This window comes from Chrysochloris asiatica, unplaced genomic scaffold, assembly GCF_000296735.1.
Source record: "Chrysochloris asiatica unplaced genomic scaffold, ChrAsi1.0 scaffold00140, whole genome shotgun sequence".
NCBI classification, from domain to species: domain Eukaryota; kingdom Metazoa; phylum Chordata; class Mammalia; order Afrosoricida; family Chrysochloridae; genus Chrysochloris; species Chrysochloris asiatica.
The window spans coordinates 3885006-3906492 of NW_006408658.1; the positions used below are offsets into that span (position 1 = coordinate 3885006).

General features: G+C 41.8%; 2 protein-coding genes and 1 pseudogene across 2 annotated transcripts; 2 read left to right on the forward strand and 1 right to left on the reverse strand.

Moving 5' to 3' along the window:
* Nucleotides 1-1338: 1338 nt before the first annotated feature.
* On the reverse strand, nucleotides 1339-6325 carry LOC102839610 (putative olfactory receptor 52P1-like). Its single transcript, XM_006870330.1, has 3 exons — nucleotides 6306-6325; nucleotides 1723-1939; nucleotides 1339-1488 (listed from the first exon to the last, which is right to left on the reverse strand). Exons 1-3 carry the CDS (start codon nucleotides 6323-6325, stop codon nucleotides 1339-1341), a joined length of 387 nt encoding a protein of 128 aa, XP_006870392.1.
* Nucleotides 6326-6689: 364 nt separating this feature from the next.
* Nucleotides 6690-15107, forward strand: LOC102839992 (olfactomedin-4-like). Its single transcript, XM_006870331.1, has 6 exons — nucleotides 6690-6740; nucleotides 7256-7408; nucleotides 9043-9267; nucleotides 9432-9597; nucleotides 11748-11907; nucleotides 14384-15107. Exons 1-6 carry the CDS (start codon nucleotides 6690-6692, stop codon nucleotides 15105-15107), a joined length of 1479 nt encoding a protein of 492 aa, XP_006870393.1.
* A 1345-nt stretch (nucleotides 15108-16452) lies between these two features.
* Nucleotides 16453-17171, forward strand: LOC102840362 (annotated as a pseudogene).
* The last annotated feature ends 4316 nt before the right edge of the window (nucleotides 17172-21487 follow it).

A 21487-nucleotide genomic window follows, 5' to 3' on the forward strand; every position in this document is an offset into this window, starting at 1 on the left:
AGGCAGTGTTTCATTCTGCTATGCAAAGGGTCACTATGAATCGGTATCAACTCAATGGCACCTAACAACAACAACAACAACAGAGGAGTGATATCTCAGGGGCTGTGTGGCAGTTGTAATGACTAGGCTTAGAAATACAAATGCCTTCCTCAAGACAGGTAATCAGGAAAAACCATGCCCTTGTGTTCCCATAAGTTTGACTAATGAGGGGACGGTCCATCTGAAGAAGAGGACTATCAGATGGATTTTGCTTCAAGTTTTTCTGTTCTATTTACCAGCTTCTGTTCTCAAATAAGTATATTAGCTTCTCAGAAACCAAATTCCTTGATCCATCATATAGGGATATTAGCAAACCCACTAGACAGCTAAGGAATCTATGTATAGGCCAACATGTACCAAATTCGTAACACAGTGCCTGGCATATAGAAAGAAACCAATTACTGTGGAGCTGATTCTGGTTCATGTGATTTAGGTAGCGCAACTGATTAAAAATGATTAATCGCTAACTAAAAAGTTGGAGGTTTGAGTCCATCCAGAGTTGCCTCAAAAGAAAAGCCTGGTAATCTTCTGAAAAAATCAGTCACTGAAAATACTATAGGGAAAAGTTCTACTCAGATACAAATGGTGTTGATCCAAAGTTGGTACTCAGCAAATACCATAGCATCCTAAGCCCTGTTTCTTACCTATCTTTCTATACTCTCACTAGAGCTGGTAGTTACGTGGCAGGCACAGAGCCAGGTGGAACCAGAAGATGGAGCTGGATACTGCAATGACTGTTCTCAACCAGATTGCGCTGTCTGTCCTCGTCTTGCTGGGAGTGACAGGACTGGAGATATTGCAAGCCTGTTTTTCTGTTGTCTGTGGTCCTGCTATACATGACAGGTTTGATAGGCAATGTCTTTCTACTCGGGCTGCTGGCAGCTGATAAGGCACTTTAATCACCCATGTGCCAGCTGTTGGGGCTTCTGGCAGCTGCTAACTTGATTCTGGCTATATCCACAGTGCCAAAAGCACTGGCTGTGCTCTGGGATCTGCTGGTGAGATCTCTTTTGGGGTCTGCCTAGCCCAGCTTTTTGTTGCCCATGTGTACTCTTTCCTTGTGGTTGGAAGATGGTCAGGGTTGAGTATGGGCATGTCTAGAGGCAGACAATGGAGAGGCCTTGGTCAGAGCTCTGCCTAGATGGGCCTTGAAGCACAGCTTGGACATCTGAGGCCACAGGCTAGAGAACTGAGAACACTTAGTCATTCTTGTGGGAAAGCTGATTCAGGACCTATAGTCCTCACTACTCCTGACCAACAGAATCTGAGATGTCTGAGACACTGTATGATTTGCTGGGTTCACAATCCATAGAGTACAGGATTGAGCATGGGAGGAACCACCACATATACGTTAGCCATTAGAATGTGGCTATGATTAGGAACCGTGTGGCGGCCAAAGCGATGAGACAGAAGGAGAAGGTGGCTGGTGTGTAGAAGAGAATGATGACACTGGCATGGGCCACACAGGTGGGATGGCAGTCAGCACAAATTATGGAGAATGAGAGCATGGGAAGCACCTATGAGTCCAAGATCTAGAACTGGAGAGAGCAATGTTGCGGCTAAGCCATCCCAGATGTTGGGGCGGGTGTCACTATATGCCAGCCCAGCCACACCCATGTGCTCACAGTAAGTGTAGGGCAATGCCCGCCGACCACACTACGGCAATCTTTGGAGCAGAATTACAGGGGGTACTATGACACAGGCACCACGGGTCACAGCAGCTACAGCCACTATGCCTATCACATGCTGGGTCAGCAAAGCAGCATCATGTAGACGTTGGCAAATGGCCACATAGCAGTCCACTGCCATGGTCAGCAGCACAAGGAAAGAGTCCACATGGAACTGACCTTTCCCTGCCTGTGCCCAGATGATTTCTTGCTTTATAACTTGGCATTGACCTCTACAGGTTTATCACACATGTGTCAAAGAAGAGGTTTGACTTGGACAGTAACAGACAAGGAGACCCAGGTCACAACCTATCCCAAGAAACCTGAGCAACAAAAATTTGTTTCGTCTATCACTCTGCATAGTCAGAATCAGATTAGTGAACAGAAGGTTTTTCTGAAGGGTCTGTTTGTACAATGTCTGACATGAAGCAGGAACTCCATGTTTGCTGAAGAGATGACGACAGCAGGGGATATGCGGAAATGGCACAATGTGAATAGAACGCCACTCTGTTCTGACGTGCTCTGGAAATTGACATGGTTTCTGACCTGGATGATTAATACCTAGAGCCTGGGAGGCCCATTGGCTGTGGCAGGAAATGGAGTAGACGGTCTACTTCTTTAGTCTGCTTCCTCATTTTGCTCAGATGCTGATGCTCATCTTGCATTTCCAATAGTGCCATGGGCTACTTACAGTTGGCAAACTATGGAAACACACTCATCACCATGCTCTGTGCTGTCTCTTTTGTTATATACTCTTCCTTCCTTCTATTCTTCCCTCCACAAGGTGTCCATATAGTGACCTCCATATGGACATTGACCTTGGATAGATTTCCAACTCCATGCTGGTGAAGTTTTCCCAATCTATTCCTCTTTGACTTCCCTGATCCCTACGGCCCCTCAGGCCCCAAACAAAGCCAGGTCAGAAGAGCTGATGGAAACTGGATCGCTGACCCTGAGCAGCGTCAGAGGATGAGGATCTGTAAAAGGAGATAAAGATGTAATCTCTTATATAAACCCGAAGCCAGTTGCCCTTGAGACTGTGGTGACTCTTGGAGACTCATGTGTGCCTGGGTCAAGCTGTGCTCCGTATAGGCTTTTTAATGGCTGATTGTTTTTGGAAGCACCTCTGGGAGGACTTGAACCACCAACTTTTTGGTTAGCAGACAGTTGTGCTAACCAGTTATAACACTCAGGGACTTCATTGTTGTTGTTGTTGTTTTTAAGTGCTGTCAAGTCGATTCTGACCCATAACGACCTTGTATAGGTTTTCTGAGGAGCAGCTTGTGAGCTTGAACCAACAACCTTGCAGTTCAAATGGCTTTGCAGTCTGGCACATTAACCCACTGTGCCACACCAGGACTCCAGGGACTTCATTAATATTGCCCAAAAGACCCCTGGACCATTTCTTCCTGGATTCATACATTCAGCTAAGCTCTCAGCTTTTGGGCCTGGAATGGGGATTGTGGTCTTCACAGACCTTTCTTCACTGGATCTGTGTTAAGGAAATTATTTTAAAGGATAAGATGAGTAGTAATGTGTTTATAATTCCCAAAGTTGGATTTGTAGTGAGAAGTAGGAACATAATAAAGGATACGGATTTCATAGTTTCAGAGGCCAAATATTTCGCCAGAAATAATAGGGGGCCCATTCTTCATCAAAAATCTGACATCTTCCTAGGCACTTGGGTGAGCATGAGACTTCCCTTTCTGAAAAGTATTCATGGGAGATGGCAGAGGAGGAGAGAACGGTTCATGGTGTCCAGGACTAGGAACATTAGAGGGGAGTCTGAAGAACTGCGGGCCTCTCTGTAAGGATTATCCAAGTGAGACAAAGCCTGTAGCTGGTTAGAAGAAACTGGGAGGGTGTTTCCTTAGAGAACAGACAATAAAAACTGTTGGCACTAGGACCTCAGATTAAGGAAAGTATTTGAATAGTGGGATGGGATGAAAATGTTGAGTGCCTGGGATAATGCAGGAGGCAAACTTCTAGAGTCAAGTGAGGGTATCTAATAGATCACATCAGTATAACGTTGCTGAAGCAATCCCCCCAGATATACCCTTTGGCCTTCAGCCAAAGCTCATGGTTAAGTAAATGGCTTCTGTCTTTGAGATTGAGCAAGTAGAGTTACATTTCCATTTAGAGTATCCTCTTCCTTGAAGTTCAGGGAAACAATAATTCCTTCTTGAAAGGGACCCATCCCAAGGCCCCCACAGGCTATCTCAGGTTTCCTTAATCTGTTTGGACAGGAGGGCCCAGATGGGCAGGGGCAGATCTCATCTTGGAAATGGATGAGAAAGACCCTGTTTGTAATGAGAAACTTGCCTCCACCCCATCCCTGTCACACCCTCTTCCCCCACCCCATGCTCTCCCTGTTTACCCTCATACTGGCAGCCTTTCCAGATGTCCTGATCTGTGCCCCCTCCTGCTGAGACTATTCACTGAGCCTAGAGATAAAAGCCCAAGGAAAACCCAAAGACTCGCACTACTCCTGAAACTGATGCAAGATGCAGCTTGTCGCAGCCCTCTTGATCAGCCTACTGCTGTTGCTCCTGGTACTTCCAGGACAACCCCAGGTACAGACAGAAGGGGAGGAATCACAAGCTGGCAGGAGAGATTGCTCTGAGTTTTAGTCTAGTTTCCCTCACTGTTTGAGACTACTTAAGAAGCCCCAGAGTCTGGAGAGAATGAAATTGGATAGACTTAGGAAGGATGGGAGAGACAAAGGAAAGATTACTTCTATATGCTCTGTTCTTTCCCTGGTTTATGTGGGCATAGGGTAACAGAGAGAAGACAAGGATGAAGGCAATGGACGAAAAGACATTCTACTGTACTGTAAGGCCTTGCTTTCTGCAAAACTCTCCCTCTTCCTATGCTGCGTATGCTAGAGCTAAGGGAGGCCATTCTGGACTATTGTAGGCTATAGGACCTCTGCCTTATTATCCTCTTAAAGCTAAAGTATTGAGTTGGGGTTTCAGATTGAAGAGACAACCAGCTTAACCACAAGGACCAGAGAAGCTGTGGGTTAGATGTTTCAGAGAAAATCAGGGAACACACATCTTAATTCTTGAAGAGTCTATAAGGAAAACCCAATTGCTGCTACAGTCCCAATTCAGAACTGGGAAGGGAGATTCTATCTCATAGTGACTGTGGAGAGGTAGCTATAAGGGTATTATAGCAATGACTCATATATAAATATAAATGACCCTTCCTATATAGTGTTGAAAGTACCACGGGCTGCTAAAAGAATAAACAGATCCGTGTTGGAAGATGTGTAGCCAGAGTGCTCCTTGAAGGCCAGGATGGCCAGACTTTATCTCTCATACTTTGGACATGTTGACAGGAGGGACCAGTTATTGGAAAGCGATATCATAGTTGGTAAGGTGAAGGGTCAGAGAAAAAAAAAAAAGACCCCCCCAGAGAGATGTATTGGCAAAGTGGCAGCATCAATGGGCTCAAGCGTGGCAACAATTGTGAGGCTAGTCCTGGACTGGGCAGTGTTTCATTCTGTTATGCATAGAGTCACTATGAGTCGGTACCAACTTAATGCAACCTAACAACAACAAAACCTTCCTATAAAAGAGGCACTGTTCTAAATATTTTGTTGTTGCTCTTGTTAGGTACAGTTCCAGCTAACAGTGACCCTGTGTACCCCGTGACACACTATCTAGTCCTGTGCTATCCTTATAATTATTTTGTTGTTTCTGTCAATTTTTGTAGGCACAGTGTCAACCCATTTCATTGAGGGGTCTTTCTCTTTTTTACTGACCCTCTACTTTACCACACATCCAGGGACTGATAGATACCTCCTTATAACATATCCAAAGTAAGTTTTAACACTGTAAAGAGATTTTTTTTTTGCAGCAGATTTGCCAGTACAATGTCATTTGATTTCTTAACTGTTGCTTCTCTGGGCGTTGATTTTGGATCCAAGTGAAGTGAAATTCTTGACAACTTTAATTTTTTTCTTATTTTTCAGGATGTTGTTTACTGATCTATTTCTGAGGATTTCTGTTTTATGTTGAGGTGATTTACCAATACCTTTATACATATTTATAATTTTCAAAAGAAAACAGGAAGTCAAATGCCTTTATTATCCTTGTTATACAGATAAAGACAAGGAGCTCTGGTAGCATAGTGGTTACGAATTAGGCTGCTAATCTCTCAGTCAGCAGTTCGAAACTACCAGCTGTTCCACAGGATAAAGATGAGACTTTCTGCTCTCGTAAAGATTTATAGCCTCGGAAATCCTGTACAGGGTCGCTATGAGTCAGAACAGACTCCATGGTATTTACCAACAACAACAACACACAAAGACACCGCAGCACAATGTCAGAGTCAGAATTAGAGTTCAGACAGTCTAGAGCCAATGGGTTTGGGTTCTAAGAATGTCAGTAAGATGATAGGCAAGGGAGAAGAATTCCCAAATTATCTATCCTTCAACCTTAGAACCTCCCTACCTCCTTTATTCTCTTTAACTGAGGCAAAGAATCTCCCACCTTCTCCCTACTGGCCTGCACTGCTTACCCTGACATAGCTTCAGCTTTTGCAGTTCCCTTTGGTGTCTAAGAGCATGGAGTCTAGAGCAAACATGGAACCTACCTAGGGCACTTCTCTGCCATGTCACTTATTAAGTATGTAACTCAGTAACACACTTTTGAGATTCTCAGAATCTTTTTTTTTTTTTTTTTTCCCAATTCTAAAATATGGGTTACATTTATATTTTGCTGTGCTCCTGTATGAGTCCTGGTGTGATGATATAGGATAAGCACTGGACTGCTAACTACAAGGTCAGCAGTTCAAACCCACCAGTTTTTCCTTGTAAACCCTATACAGGGTCGTTATGAGTCAGAACTGACTCAACAGCACTTAACAGCACATCAATATGTTCTTGTAAATGCTAAATATTAGTCCAGACTCTGGTGCTGTTAATCTTAATTTCTTGGATGATTGGAAATTCTCTGTTACTGCTATTTTCAAGGCAAGATGAAGTTGAAGGAATTGGCCAACCATCTAGAATGGGCGTACTATAGAACAGTAAAACTCTGAAGCCTATCCTTTAGCATTTCTTTCAGAACAGCTTTGCTCTCTCCCACAGAGCATAAGTTCCCACCCAGCCCTGTGAATGGCTGCCAGCTCCAGCTAGTGCATGAGGTAGGGTAAAGGGTTTTGTTAAGTGTCATAGACAGAGTTGGTTCTGACTCATAGTGACCCTGACTAGGGTTCCTGAGGAGTAGTTTGTGGGTTTCAATCACAGTCCTTGCAGTTCAAGCTGACCTTGCGGTCCAGTGCATTGTCCTGCAATGCTATGCCAGGACTCCAGGGTAAGGGAGTCCTGATAGGGGCTGGGAGTGGACTGCAGCTTCGATTGTGGGAAATCAAGAGAAGGGTGGCTGAAACCCACGATGGGGAGATGCCTAGACAGTGAAGAACACTCTGTGGAGAACTCCTTTCAGGCACTCCAAAGTAGGGACAGCCTCATGTTTTCAAACAGTACATTGTACCTCAACATATTGCATTATGCTCAACCTTGATTTCTTTTGGTTTTGCAGTTGGTGAAAAGCATGCCAGGTTCTGTGGATGAGAATGGCACTTGCCACTGTGTGGTCCACCTGCCCAACAATCCCATTCCCCTGCAGCAGTTGGAGAGGCTGCAGAGTAGGACCCAAGAGCTCCTGGACAAGTATGATCAGAAACTCTCAAGGGTGAGTGTTGAGACTTCACGCTGGGACTAGGAATTCTTCAGATTCAGCCTTTCCTGGACCCAGCCCTGGGCGGGAGAAGGAGCTGAGAGAAACATAGTTCTGCTTTGTGAAACGGAGTCTTAGTATGAGGGGAAATTTTGGTACTCTACTTGGGATTTGTAAGGAGCTCTGGTAGTGTAGTGGTTATGAATCGGGCTGTGAACCGCAAAGTCAGCAGTTAGAAACTACCAGCTGTTCCACAGGAGAAAGATGAGGCTTTCTGCTCCAGTGAAGACTTACAGCCTCGGAAACCCTATACAGGGTTGCTCTGAGTTGGAATGGACTCCTCAGCACATAACCACCACCACTTGGGATTTGTTGTTGTTAAGTGCCATCCAGGCAGTTCTAACTCTTGGAAACCTTGTAAATGTTTCCTAGGAGTGGCTGGTGAACTTGAGGACTTCTGGTGTGGCTCTGTAGGATCAGTTCTGGACTGCAAACCACAAGGTCAGCAGTTCAAACCCAACAGCTGCTCTTCAGAAACCTTATATAAGGTCATTATGAGTCAGAACCGACTTGACAGCACTTAACAACAAACTTCTGGTTTACACTGACCTTGCAGTCCAGTGCATTATCCTACAGCACCACACAATGATAAAAATTTCCATCTCCATGTCTTCTAGATAGGGTGAGAAGGAAAATAGGGAGAGAAAATTTAGGTACAAGCTGTTGTTAAATGCCTTCAACACTTAACTCATAGTGACCCTGTGCAGGGTTTCCAAGGAACACCTGGTGGATTTGAACCACTGACCTTTCAGTTAGCACTCGAGTGCTTGTCCTATGGCACTACCCCAAAACATTAAGGTACAAGTACAGAAAAAACATGGTGATTTCATGTGTGCAGAGTAGAAGTGCTCCCCACGGAGTTTTCAAGGCTGTTAGCTTCTGGAACCACATTGCCAGGCTTTTCTTTCAGGTCACTTTTGGAAAGATTTGAACTGTTAACCTTTTGTCTAGTAGTTGAGTGCTTAAGTGCTTGTGCCACCCAAGGACTAATGAATTGGAATTGACTGGGTAGAAATGTGTCTGTTTCATTTTGTTTCTTTATAGAATAAGCAAATGCTTGGAAGTGGGATAGCCAATGGAAAAGAGGCAGGAGAGACTGAATGGACAAGTTCCAAAAGGGGCAATATGGGGAGGAACTATGTACCACACTTGTGGGCTTGCAACTGATACTCTACAAAAAGATGAAGTGAAGTTTTGTAGCAATGATTTTATTGTAGTTGGTTATAAAAGTCATCCAGTTGGGTCCTGGGGAAAGTTGATTATGTGAGGTCAGATGGAAAGCTGGCAATCTCTCTATTCATTTACTCCCAAGACATTTTGAGGGCACAGTTCTAACCAGGAAAAGGAAGAGAGGACCTGGTGGCACAGAGAAAGAGCTTTTCTCCTGTAGAGAAAAGGACAATATGAATATCTTCAGCTGTAAAACAGTACTAGCCCAATGCCCGCATCAAGGGCTGTTGATGGAAGCGAATAAATATGATACATGTGAAAGCGCTCTGTAGGTTATGTGGCAGTGGAAGGGTATGAGTTGGGAACAGTCACATTTGTTGAAGTTTGGGGGACTACCTGTTGATCCTGTCCATGCCCAGGTCAGTGACTACTCCTGCACCACTGACTATCAGGATAACCAGGTCTTGGAAATGGCCCACAACCTGCAGTCCAAGAGTCCCAGTGCCCTTCCTTCATCCTATGAAGCCCCAGCCTTCAACCTACTTCGCCTGGAGCTGGAAGGAGCACAGAAGTTGGTGACTCAACTTAAGGCCAAGGGAGGATTGAGTAGGTTGGAGGGTCTCCTCAATCAACTCCAGGGCCAGGTAGGTGGATGTGCCTCCCCTCAGTAATTTTCTGTCTCACAAAAACCCACTTGTCTGACAGTTACCAAAACCACTTCTTTCTGTGGGAGAAGCTCCCAAGCTGTTTATTTTGGTGGACTTTTATTAAGAACCCTGCAACCCACATCTTCATCTCATTTCTTTAGGTGGCAAATGCGAGCTATACCCTCAAGCTTGTGGGTGACTCTGACCAGCGTAGCTTCCATTCTCTGCGCCAGGAGGTGAATGTCCTTGAAGGCCAACTGAGTGAGTGTGAGAGATACAGGGAGCAAGACCAGGCCTCCAGTCACTCTGGCTCATCCCTGCCCCCTGGTGAGGCTCCAAACTGCATTTAGTGAGCTCTTCTCTCTCAAGGACTGGATTGTGAGTGCAGGGTTGGCTATGGTCTAGTGAGGAAAGTGAAGTGAAGATCCTGATAGGGAAGAAATACTTCCCATTCTTGTTTGATACAATCTCACATGTGGGTATACCCATAAATTAAGTTAAGCAAAATAGAATTGCTACTAGGGTTCCACTTCATACATGCATGTATATATGTCTCTTATCAGTGGATGACTGAAAACATGTTCTCTCGGTAATATACTTGTCTTAGTCACATTAAGTTGTCTTCAAAAGAATGGTCAAATCAAAAGAGTACCTTCTGAGGGGATCTGCTGGGTCAGTTAAAATCTAAGCCAAGAGAGGTCAACTCAAAGTCATGGAGACTATTTTATAGCGCTCCCAAAGTGGAAATCAAACAATGTTTTGCATTAGGCAAATCTGCTGCACAAGATCTTCTTAAAGTGTTGAAGAGCAAAGATGTCAGCTTGAGGACTAAGGTGGGCCTGACCCAAGCCATGATATTTTTAATAACCTCATATGCCTGTGAAAGCTGGACAGTGAATAAGGAAGACCATGGAAGAATTGATGCTTTTGAGTTATGGTGTTGGAGAATATTGAAAGTGTAATGGGCTGCCAAAAGAACCAACAGATCTGTGTTGGAAAAAGTACAGCCAGAGTGCTCCTTGGAGGCCAGGATGGCCACACTTCATCTCTCATACTTCGGACATATTGTCAGGAGGGACCAGTTGCTAGAGAAGGATATCATGTTTGGTAAGGTGGAGGGTCAGAGAAAAGAGGAAGACCCCCAGTGAGATGGATTGGCACAGTGACAGCATCAGTGGGCTCAAATTTGGCAACAATTGTGAGGTTGGCCCAGATCGGGCAGTGTTTCATTCTGTTGTGCATAAGGTCGCTATGAGTCATTACTGACTTGATGGCACCTAACAACAATGACAACAACAATCTTGATAAATTTTCTCAAAGCACACAGTATGATAATGGAAGCTTATCATAAAGACATTTTAAGAAAATTGAGAACTTTGTTGGCGAAAAAAGGCCAGGAAATTCGCATTGAGAAACTTTTTCCATAATGACAATGCACTTGCCCATTCTTCTAGGGTAGTGAGAGCTGTCTATGAGAATGCAATTGAGAAATCTTACCTTGTCCATTCTACAGTACTATCTTCACCCTTCAGACTTATTTTTCTCCCCCAAACTATGAAACATTGAAAAGGGACATGATTTGAGTACCTTGTTGTTGCTTTTGTTAGGTGTCATTGAGTCAGCACCAACTCAGCGACCCTATGCACAGTAGGATGAAACACTGCCCAATCCTGGGCCAACTTCACTACTGTTGCCATGCTTGAGTCCATTGATGCTGCCACTTGGCCAATCCATCTCTTTGGGGTCTTCCTCTTTTTCTCTGACCCTCCACATTACCAAACATGATATTCTTCTCCAGTGACTGGTCCCTCCTGACAATATGTCTGAAGTTTGAGAGACGAAGTTTGGCCATCTTGGCCTCCAAGAAGCACTATGGCTACACTTCTTCCAAAACGGATCTATTGGTTCTTTTGGCAGCCCATGGCACTTTCAATATTCTCCTCCAACACCATAACTCAAAAGCATCAATTCTTCTACAGTCTTCCTTATTCACTGTCCAGCTTTCGCATGCATATGAGGTTATTAAAAATACCATGACTTGGGTCAGGCACACCTTAGTCCTTAAGCTGACATCTTTGCTTAGGGATGTAAAAATTACTATTTTGTTGTAGTGTAAACTGAGGAATGCAGAATTCTTTGGGGAAGAGTTAGAGACAGGAACATTGCCATCAGAAGTATGTATAAACCTAGATGGAGATGTTGAGAAACAATAACTTCACATTTTGATATTTCTGTTTAATAGAGTTCTCTATGATTTGGTGGCAACAATTTTTACCTTATCCTTGTACATGAACATATAAGCACACCCGTTAGATATACACACTAAACTCTATTCAAAATTGTACCAATTTATGGACTTATTATGTGCACTCAGATGTATATACACTCAAATGTACATATGGCAATTATACTTTCAGAATGTCATCTCTGTGGATTGTGTATTTCACACCCAGTAACTTGCCTGCTCACCTTTTCAGGTTCCTGTGCTCATGGAGGCCTCCAGAAAGTCAGCAGACCCCTTGTGGTGCGCCTCAATTGGAGAGGCTTTTCATACAAAGCAGGTGCCTGGGGCCGAGACTCAGCCCCTAATCCAGTCTCTTCCCTCTACTGGGTGGCCCCTCTGCGTGCAGATGGCAGGTGAGTCAAGGATGAGCTCTGTTCTTTACTCAGGTTCATCCTAAATGTACCCTGTCCCCATCCCAGATTTGTCTTTTGTGGTCCTAGCCTGGCTTTCTCTTCTTTCAGGGATATCCATGGAATAACCTACTGTATAGGCCTGACAGTTTACTTCTAATGCTTGTTTCCTGGTCAAGGATGGCCATTGTTTAGACATTTTTAATACCATGCTAAGCTAAAACTAGTTCTATCTAATCTGAGTCTATCTCAAAAGCAACATTTTCTAGATCTGAGCTTGAGAATTCCAACTTTCTGCTCACTAAATGTAGTGATTATGAATCAGACTGCAAACTGCAAGATCAGCAGTTCGAAACTACCAGCTGTTCAGTAGGAGAAAGATGAGGTTTTCTGCCCCTGTAAAGATTTACAGCTTCAGAAACCCTGTACAGGGTCGCTATGAGTCGGAGACAACTCCATGGCACATAACTACTACCACCACCAAAAGCTTAATTCTAGCATCCTAGAGGGTGCGTTAATAAATATTCCCATCCTGGCTTGTGACTTGGAGTCAAACAGATAAAAATTTGAATCATATTATCAGGAAGGACCAGTTGCTGGAGAAGGATATCACATTTGGTAAGGTGGAGGGTCACAGAAAAAGAGGAAGACCCCCAATGAGATGGATTGGCCAAGTGGCAGCATCGATGGACTCAAGCATGGCAACAGTAGTGAGGTTGGCCCAGGATTGGGCAGTGTTTTGTTCTGCTGTGCATAGGGTCGCTATGAGTTGGTACTTACTCGATGGCACCTAACAACAACAACTATCACTTAAGTGAACTTGGAGAAACAAGTTGTCATCTTGGACTCATTGTTAATTATTTGTAAAGTTAAGATAATTAGACATATGAGGTCATGTGAAGTTACATAGTAAAATGTTGGCAATGTAGTAGGTATAAGTAAATAAAAGAAAAAATATACAATAAAATTTTAATAAAAGAAAAAAAAAGCCAAAATAAATCAATGAATGAGCCCTTCAATAAACTGGCAGCGTGGTTAGGGAGGTAGGCACAACTCACAGGGAGAATGCAAAAGCATTAAGGCCTAAGTGAGTAAAGGGCATAGGAAGAGGTGATGAGTGTGGGTTGAACCAGCTGTGCAAAAGCCTCAGTTAGTCATTGTCAGTGAATAAAGACTGTTGTTGTAAAGTGGCATTCAGTCAGTTCTGATGCATAGTGACCCTGTATGGGATTTGAACTGTCCACTTTGAAGTTACCAGTCCTGTGCTTATCCTACAGTGCCACACCAATGCTCCTAATGAAGGTTAGTGTTATTGATAACAGTTAACAGTTGCTGTTAAGTAGACTTTGACTCATGGAGATTAGGTCTGTCAGAGTAAAACTATGCTCCACAGGGTTTAGGAAAATGGTTGATTTTCCCATTGAAATAGATCATTAGGCCTTTCTTCTTAAGTATGTCGAGGTGGACTTGAACCTCCAACTCCTTGTATATGATACCCAGGGGGAGCTCCACTGCTGATAATCCCTATGAGTCTTACAGACACTGCAGCCCCGGAGTACAGTTAAGCACCTTTGTTTTGTTCTTGTTTTAATCATCTCAAAATCTCTGTAAGCAAAACAAAGCAGGACTTACTATGACAATGAAGAGCAAAAATAATGATAGCTCAGGAATAATTCAAGAAACTTTGCAAAGTCACATCATGAGCATAAATCTCCCTGAATAATGGTTCAGAAGAGCTCTAACACTTGCGTCTTAAGGAAGTGTAAGACAGTGGAGTATAGACACAGGACAATGCCCATAAGAAGAGTATCTATTATTTGTACAATTGCTCACTCTGAGACAAAAATTCATAATGTGTTGTTTTATTAGCATTTTCTTAGTCAGTTTTGACAACAAATGAAGATTCTTTTGTTACTACTTGTACAGATTTTAATTATCAGTTGTATCACTTTCAACAAATTATTTAATCTCTCTGAGATCTAATCTTCTAATCTGTGGGGATAAAATCTACTTTACTGAGCTTCTATTTTATATATATATATATATATATATATATAAACACAAATATATATATATTACTTTTTTTTTTAAAGTTTTTTATTGTGAATTGTGTGATAGTGTCATGATTACAGTCTCCTCCGTGCATCATCATTCAACAGTATTTGCTTCTATTACATTTTAAATACATAAACAGATTTATAGTCTAAGCACTGTTGTTGTTGGTATTTTTATCATTATTATTGTATCTGTTCCTCAGAAACCCTATATAGGGTCACTATGTGTCAGAACTGACTCGATGGCACTTAACAACTACTATTTTTTACAGTATTTTGTCCTACTATGTCCTAAAACTCGATTTTAATTCCAAAGCTCTTGCTCTTAATTAGCAGCCGACCCAGACCTTTAAAAACAGTGCATTCTTGGCAACCCTGCTTATTATTGTGACTTGATGATTTTGATGCGTGGTGGCTTGTCCTAGGTACTTTGACTATTATCGACTGTACAAGTCCTATGATGACCTGGTGCTGCTTAAGAACTATGAGGAGCAGAAGATGGGCTATGGCGATGGCAGTGGCAACACGGTGTACAAGAACTTCATGTACTTTAACTACTATGGCACAGGAGACATAGCCAAGGTAGAACTTTCCTCCAACACCCTAGTGTTGCGGCGTCCCTTGCCTGGTGCCACTTACAACAACCGCTTCCCTTATGCTGGTGTGCCCTGGAAGGACATAGATTTCGCTGGTGATGAGAAAGGGCTGTGGGCGCTCTATGCTACTGAGGAGAGTAAAGGTAACCTAGTCGTCAGTCGTCTCAATGCCAGCACCCTAGAAGTGGAGAAAACCTGGCGCACCAGCCAGTACAAGCCAGCCCTGTCAGGAGCTTTTATGGCCTGTGGGGTGCTGTATGCCTTACGCTCCCTTAGCACCCGCCAAGAAGAGATCTTCTATGCTTTTGATACTACCACTGGGCAGGAGCGGCACCTTAGCATCCTACTTGACAAGATGCTGGAAACACTGCAGGGCATCAATTACTGCCCCTCGGACCATAAGCTCTATGTCTACAATGATGGATACCTGATTAATTATGATCTGACTTTCCTGACACTGAAACAGAAGTCACCAAGACCACTAGCTAAAAGGCCTTCTGGGGTCCGTGCCCCACTTAAGCCTGTCAAATCCAACAAATCCTTCAGGCTGTGAGGCTCCAGGGCTGGGCAGGTCATTGGTGCAAGGGTATTCTCCTCCTCACTTCCAGGTGGAACACTCCCCCAGATGATAATCAGTCCTGATTGGAAGAAATTGATTCTGTCTAGTTAGTTCATAATGTAATTAATATCTAATTCATCATATTAATCACCCCTTAAATAATGGGTGGATGGATTTGATTGGGAAACAAATAAAAAAATCAGCTTGATATCTTGGTATATGTGAGTCTTTTTTTTTTTTTCTGGTGCTTTGGAATCTGATATTCCTGTTTTGGAAATTAAGACTTCTACACATTCATTCTATACATTTGAAGACTAGACAATTCTATGATGCTGTGACCCAGATTGTTAAGAATTTTCTCAGACTGGCAGCATCTGGTTCCAGTGCAGAAGATCCAGAGAAACTGGTTATTAGGGTAAAAGATGGAAGTTCATTCTCCTAACTCTTCTCTTCTGTGGGGTGAATAGACAGAAAAGGGGTGGTCTTGGCCTGAAAATCCCTGTTTCTCTGTTATGTCTCAATCTCATTTTTAAGTACAATTAAGAGAGGTACCTAGGCCTGAGTCCTGCTCTAGAAGTTAGTAACTGGTCAGTTAGCCTGAGGGGGTTCTAACATGGATTGGGCTAGATGTCCAACCTTCCTCGATCAAGAATCCTTTGATGTCATAGCAATAACTCTCCTGGTCTGTTTTCTTTGCTCATGTTCAACGCACTGAGAATATAGGATTCCAGATTCTCTGCTTGCCACTTCTCTGTCTGCATAGAACACCTACCCACTAGGCCAGTGATTAGGACATTCAGGAATTTGACTCTGAAGTCCTCACAGTCATACAGGGTATACCAGAATATTTTACAAACACTGTCTCATAAATACACGTTCACACACACATATACTCACAAATGAACATATACCTTCCACTCCTGAATATCTACTCTTCTCATCTAAACCCAAACATCAACACAGGTATAAATATATATTTGAACATATCTATTGTTAGGGAATTCAAATTCATCAGCTTCCCAAATAAAATTAATGCACAATCCTTCAAATTTGCATGGCAATGAGAATCTGGCTTTTAAGGACCCTGGCCATGTTTCCTTAAGAATCTCAATCAGTGAACATTTTTACCCCTCCTCCTTTATTATAGACATTTTGACCCAAAGGTGGACACTAAAGATGAGGCTGGGACACTGAAACAAATCATTCTAAAATTTCTGTTAGCATAGCATGTAGGAGAGACTGAGGCATATCAGGGTTAAGTAAAAAATGTATGGCTATAAATTCACAAAAACCTTTACTCAACAAAAAATTTTAATGTAGCCCCCAGTAGCTGCTGCTGATGACAGAGGGTCAGGTCCTGGTGCTTGGTGGCTGAAGCTATCTCCTGAGACACCCACAGTCATTGTTGTCAAGCAGGTGCTGCTGAACTGAAAGGTGGTGGCTGTGTACCGCCATGATATCAACATTTCTGGCAACTTCTGCACCAATGAGTTGAAGTATCCAGTTTTCCTCCACAAGCACATGAATATTACCCTATTCCTTGGCTCATATTACTTCTATGCCCCCAGTCGCATCTTTTAATGGTCTGTGCAAGGCATGCTACTTCACAAGACCAAACATGGTTAGGCCTCAATGTGTTTGACAGGATACTGTCCCCACCATGACAGGAAAAATCAGATGGTGGTTCCTGTCCTCAAGGTTGTACGTTTCAAGCCTATGTGTAATTTGCCTATTTGGGCTGCCTAGTGCAGGAAGACTGGAAGCATGAGGCAGTAATGGCCACCATGATGAAGAGGAAAGAAAGAGAAGGCCAAACTCCATTACAGGCAGAAGCAGCGATTTGTGAGGCTGTGGAAGCAGGCCTAGAAGAACTTTGAAAAGTTCGACAAATACACAGAGGTTCTCAAGACCCATGGACTCCTTGTCTGGCCTTATCCTTCCTCTGTCACTGTCCTGGGACATGGGAACCCCTTGGCTACAACCAGTGTAGGGTTGTGCAGAAAGCACATGGGCCTAGCTTATGGTCACTGTTCCCATTTCAGAAAGACCATTCTCTAAAGAGTTGGAAGCTACTAATTTGTTATAAATTTACATAAATAGGTACCAGGGACAACTAGTCACTTCTCTTGTGAGAAATTTTGCAAAAAATGAGCTGGAAAACTAATTGCAAAGAATCCTAAATTATAAATGGGGCATTTTCTAAGAAATTCTGAGTGGTATTAACACTACATAGCTGTAAGAATGTCCAAAGAGTTTATGTTGGACCAGGTGCTCCTGGGTTTTAGAAAGGGTATTTATAAAGACAGATTGGGAGGCAATGATACTGAAAGACCAAAAGGCACTGCCCTGGCTACTTCCTTCTCTTTTGTAATTCAAAACTAATAAGTTGTTTGTAAATAAAACAACAAAAAATTCAAAATGAGAAGCTATTATTTCTCAACATATCCTCCATCAAGGTCAATACACTTTGGAAAGCCATGTTTCTACCTCTCTTAATCCTGGTGTGCACTGTGGGTTAATGTACTGGACTGCAAAGTCGGTTTGAACTGCAAGGTCAGGAGTTCAAGCTTACCAGCCACTCCTCAAAAACCCTATACAGGGTCACTATGGGTCAGAACCAAACTGATAGCACTTAACAACAATAACAACAACATCAATTCTTCCTCAAAGAATTCTGTGCTCTTTGATTTACACCACCTCAAAACAATAGTTTTGGAATCCTTGAGAAACTCAGATTGTGTTCATTTTCAAAGTTCTTTTGAGTTTTGGAAATAAAAATCTGGAGGTCAAGACCAGGGCTTTAGGGTGTATGGGATAAAGTTTCCCAACAAAATTGTCATATGACAGTCCTTGCTACTCACAAAAAAATGAGCATGTACATGGTCACAGTGGAAAACTGAGATTTGGGACAGTTTTCTTGGTCCTTTTCTCACTGGAAAATTTTCAATTTTCTTAAAACTTTTTTTATGATAAGCTCCTGTGATCATCTTGTATCCTTTGAGGAAATCTATCAAGATTACCCCATTGGAATCCCCAAAGCAAAAATCCAAACAACTGTTGCCATTACCTTCTGAGATGATTTCTATTGAATTTAATTGGTCCAGCAGATCACCTTGGAAGCAACTATTGTATTGACCTTGTTTTTGCATGCACGCTAATAAATGAGACTAAGACAAGAATACTGAGAAAACATGTCTTCAACCATCGGCTGATCCCAGAGACATAGTTACATGCATTTTGTGTATATAATAAACCTGAGCATGTATGAATGAGGATCCAGTTAGCTATGTATTTTTACTTAGTCTGTGCATAAATGAAAAATAATTTGTAATGAATGACTCATCTTTAATTTGGAATGCCCTACTCCTGCTTCTTAGGGCCAAAGACATCTAGCCACTGAAAACCTTCTGAATCACAGTGGAACGTTGTTAGCTATAGTGCTGGAAGATGAGCCCCTCAGGTTAAAAGGCCCTCAAAAATGCAACTGTGAAAGAGCTGTCTCCTCAAAGTAGAGTCAAGTGTAATAACATGAATGAGCAAAGTTTGGGAGACACAACCCAAAATGAGAAGAAAACAACTGCAAACATCTATTAATAATCAGAATGTTAAAGGTACAAAGAATGAATCTAGAAAAATTGGAAGTTGTCAAAAATGAAATGGAACACATAAAGATCAATAGTCTAGGCATTAGTGAGCTGAAATGGACTGGTATTGGCCATTTTGATAATCATATGGTTTCTTAAGTCAGGAATGGCAAATTGAAGAGTAACAGTATAGCATTAATTGTCAAAAAGAACATTTCTGAAGTATAAAGCTGTCACTGATAGAATAATATCCATACACCTACAAGGAAGATCAGAATCCTGGTGTGGTTCTATAGGATAAGCACTGGACCACAATGTTGTTTTGAAGTGTAAGGTCAGTGGTTCAAACTCACCAGCAGCTCCTCAGAAACCCTATACAGGGTTCACTATGAGTAGGAATCACATTGATGGCCCTTAACAACAACAAGGAAAACCAGCTAATACAACTATTATTCAAATTTATGTACCAATCACTAAAGCCAATGATTAAGAAATTGAAGATTTTTTTTCAGCAGAAATTGATCAAACATGCAATCAAGATATATTCATAATTACTCGTGATTGGAATGCAGAAGTTGGAAACAAAAAGGAAGGATCAGTAGCTTGAAAATATGGTCTTGGTTATAGAAATGAAGCTAGGGAGTTCATGATAGAAGTTTGCAAAACCAACGACTTCTTCATTGCAAATATCATTTTCCAGCATTTTAAATGGTAACTATACACATGGGCCTCACCAGATGGAATACCCAGGAATCAAATTGACGACATATATGGGAAGAGACAATGGAAAAGCTCTATAACATCAGCCAAAACAAGGCCAGAGGCCGACTCTGAAACAGGCCATCGATTTTTCATATACAAGTTCCGGCTGAAACTGAAGAAAATTAAAACAAGTGTGTAAGAGCCAATATATGAACTTGAGTACATCTCACCTAAACCTAGAAACCATCTCAAGAACAGATTTGATGTATTGAACACTAATGACCAAAGCCTTGAGTAGTTGTATGATGGCATCTAGAACATCATACATAAAGAAAGCGAAATATCATTAAAAAGACAGGAAAGAAAGAAAAGACCAAAATAGATGTCAGAAGCAACTCTGAAACTTGCTCTTGAATGTAAAGCAGCTAAAGCAAACAGAAGAAACACTGAAGGAAAAGAGCTGAAAGGAAAATTTCAAATGACAACCGCAGAAAACTAAAGTATTATAATGAAACATTCAAAGACCTGGAGCCAGAAAGCCTAAAGGGAAGAACGTTCTTGTAATTTCTCAAGATGAAAGAACTGAAGAAAAATTAAAGCTTCGACTTGCGATATTGAAGGATTCAATGAGCAAAATATTAAGCCATGCAGAAAGCATCAAAAGAAGAACTGTATCAAAAAGAATTGGTTGATGATGTTCAGTTATTTCATGAGGTAGCATATGATCAGGAACTGATATATTGAAGGAAAAAGTCCAAACTGCACTGAAGCATTAGAAAAAAAAAAAAAAAAAAAATCACATGGCTCCAGGAATTAATGGAATGCCATCTGAATGTTTCAACAAACTGATGAAGCACTGGGCGCACTCATTGTTGTTGTGAAATGCCATTAAGTGAGTTCCTACTAATAGCGGCCCTGTATACAGCGTCTGAGGAGCAGCTTGAACTGCTGACCTTGTGGTTAGCTGTCCAGGGATTATCCTCCAATGCCACATCAGTACTTCAAAACACTCATGAGTCTATGCCACAAAATTTTGAAGACAGTTGTCTGGCCAATCAACTGAAAGAGCTCTATATTTGTGCCCAAACCAAAGAAAAGTGGCCCAACAGAATGCAATAATAAAATAATATCACATGCAAATAGAATTGTGCTGAAGATAATAATAATTAAAAAAAAAAAAAAAACATGCACAGAAAAATAGTTGTAGCAGTACATCATCAGAGAGTTGTTAGAAATTCAAGTCAGATTCAGAAGAGGACATATAATGAGGGATAACTATCATTTACTTATGTCAGATGGATCTTGGCTGAAAGCAGAGAATACCAGAAAGATGTTTGCTTTTCTTTTATTGACTATGCAAAGTATTTGTGTGAATCATAGCAAACTATGGATGGATAACAGTGTCAAGTTTGGAAATTCTGGAATATTTCATTGTGTTCATTCAGAACCTGTACACAGAACAAAGCCAGTCTATTCAAAGAGAAAAAGGAGATACTTAACAAAAGTGTGCATCAGGATTATGTCTTATTAGTATACTTATCCAGTCTGTATGCTGATCAAATAAACTGGGAAGATGGGTTATATGCAGAAGGACATGGAATCAGGATTAGAGGAAGGCTCATTAACAACCTACTATTTGCAGATGATACTTTTCTTGCTGAAAGTGAAGAGTGGTGGAAATACGTAGTGATGAAGACCAAAGCCGTGGATATTAAGAAAACACAAATCTGCATAACTGCACCAATAGACAATATCATGATAAATGGAGAAACTCTTAAAATTGCCAAGGATTTCACTTTATTTGGATCTACAATCAATGCTCATAGAAGCAGCAGTCAAGAAATCACGTGACACTTTGCATTGGGCAAATCTGCTGCAAAAGACCTCTTCAGATAGTTAAAGAGCAAAGATGTCAGTTTGAGGTATTCTAACCAAAGCTGAAATATTTATAGTAGCCTCTTATCTATGTAAAAGCTGCACAATGAATAAGGAAGACCTGAGAAGATTTTTTTGCCTTTGGATCATGGTGTTGGCAAAGAATATTGAAAGTTCTATGGACTGCCAGAATAGCAAAGAAATCTGTCTTGG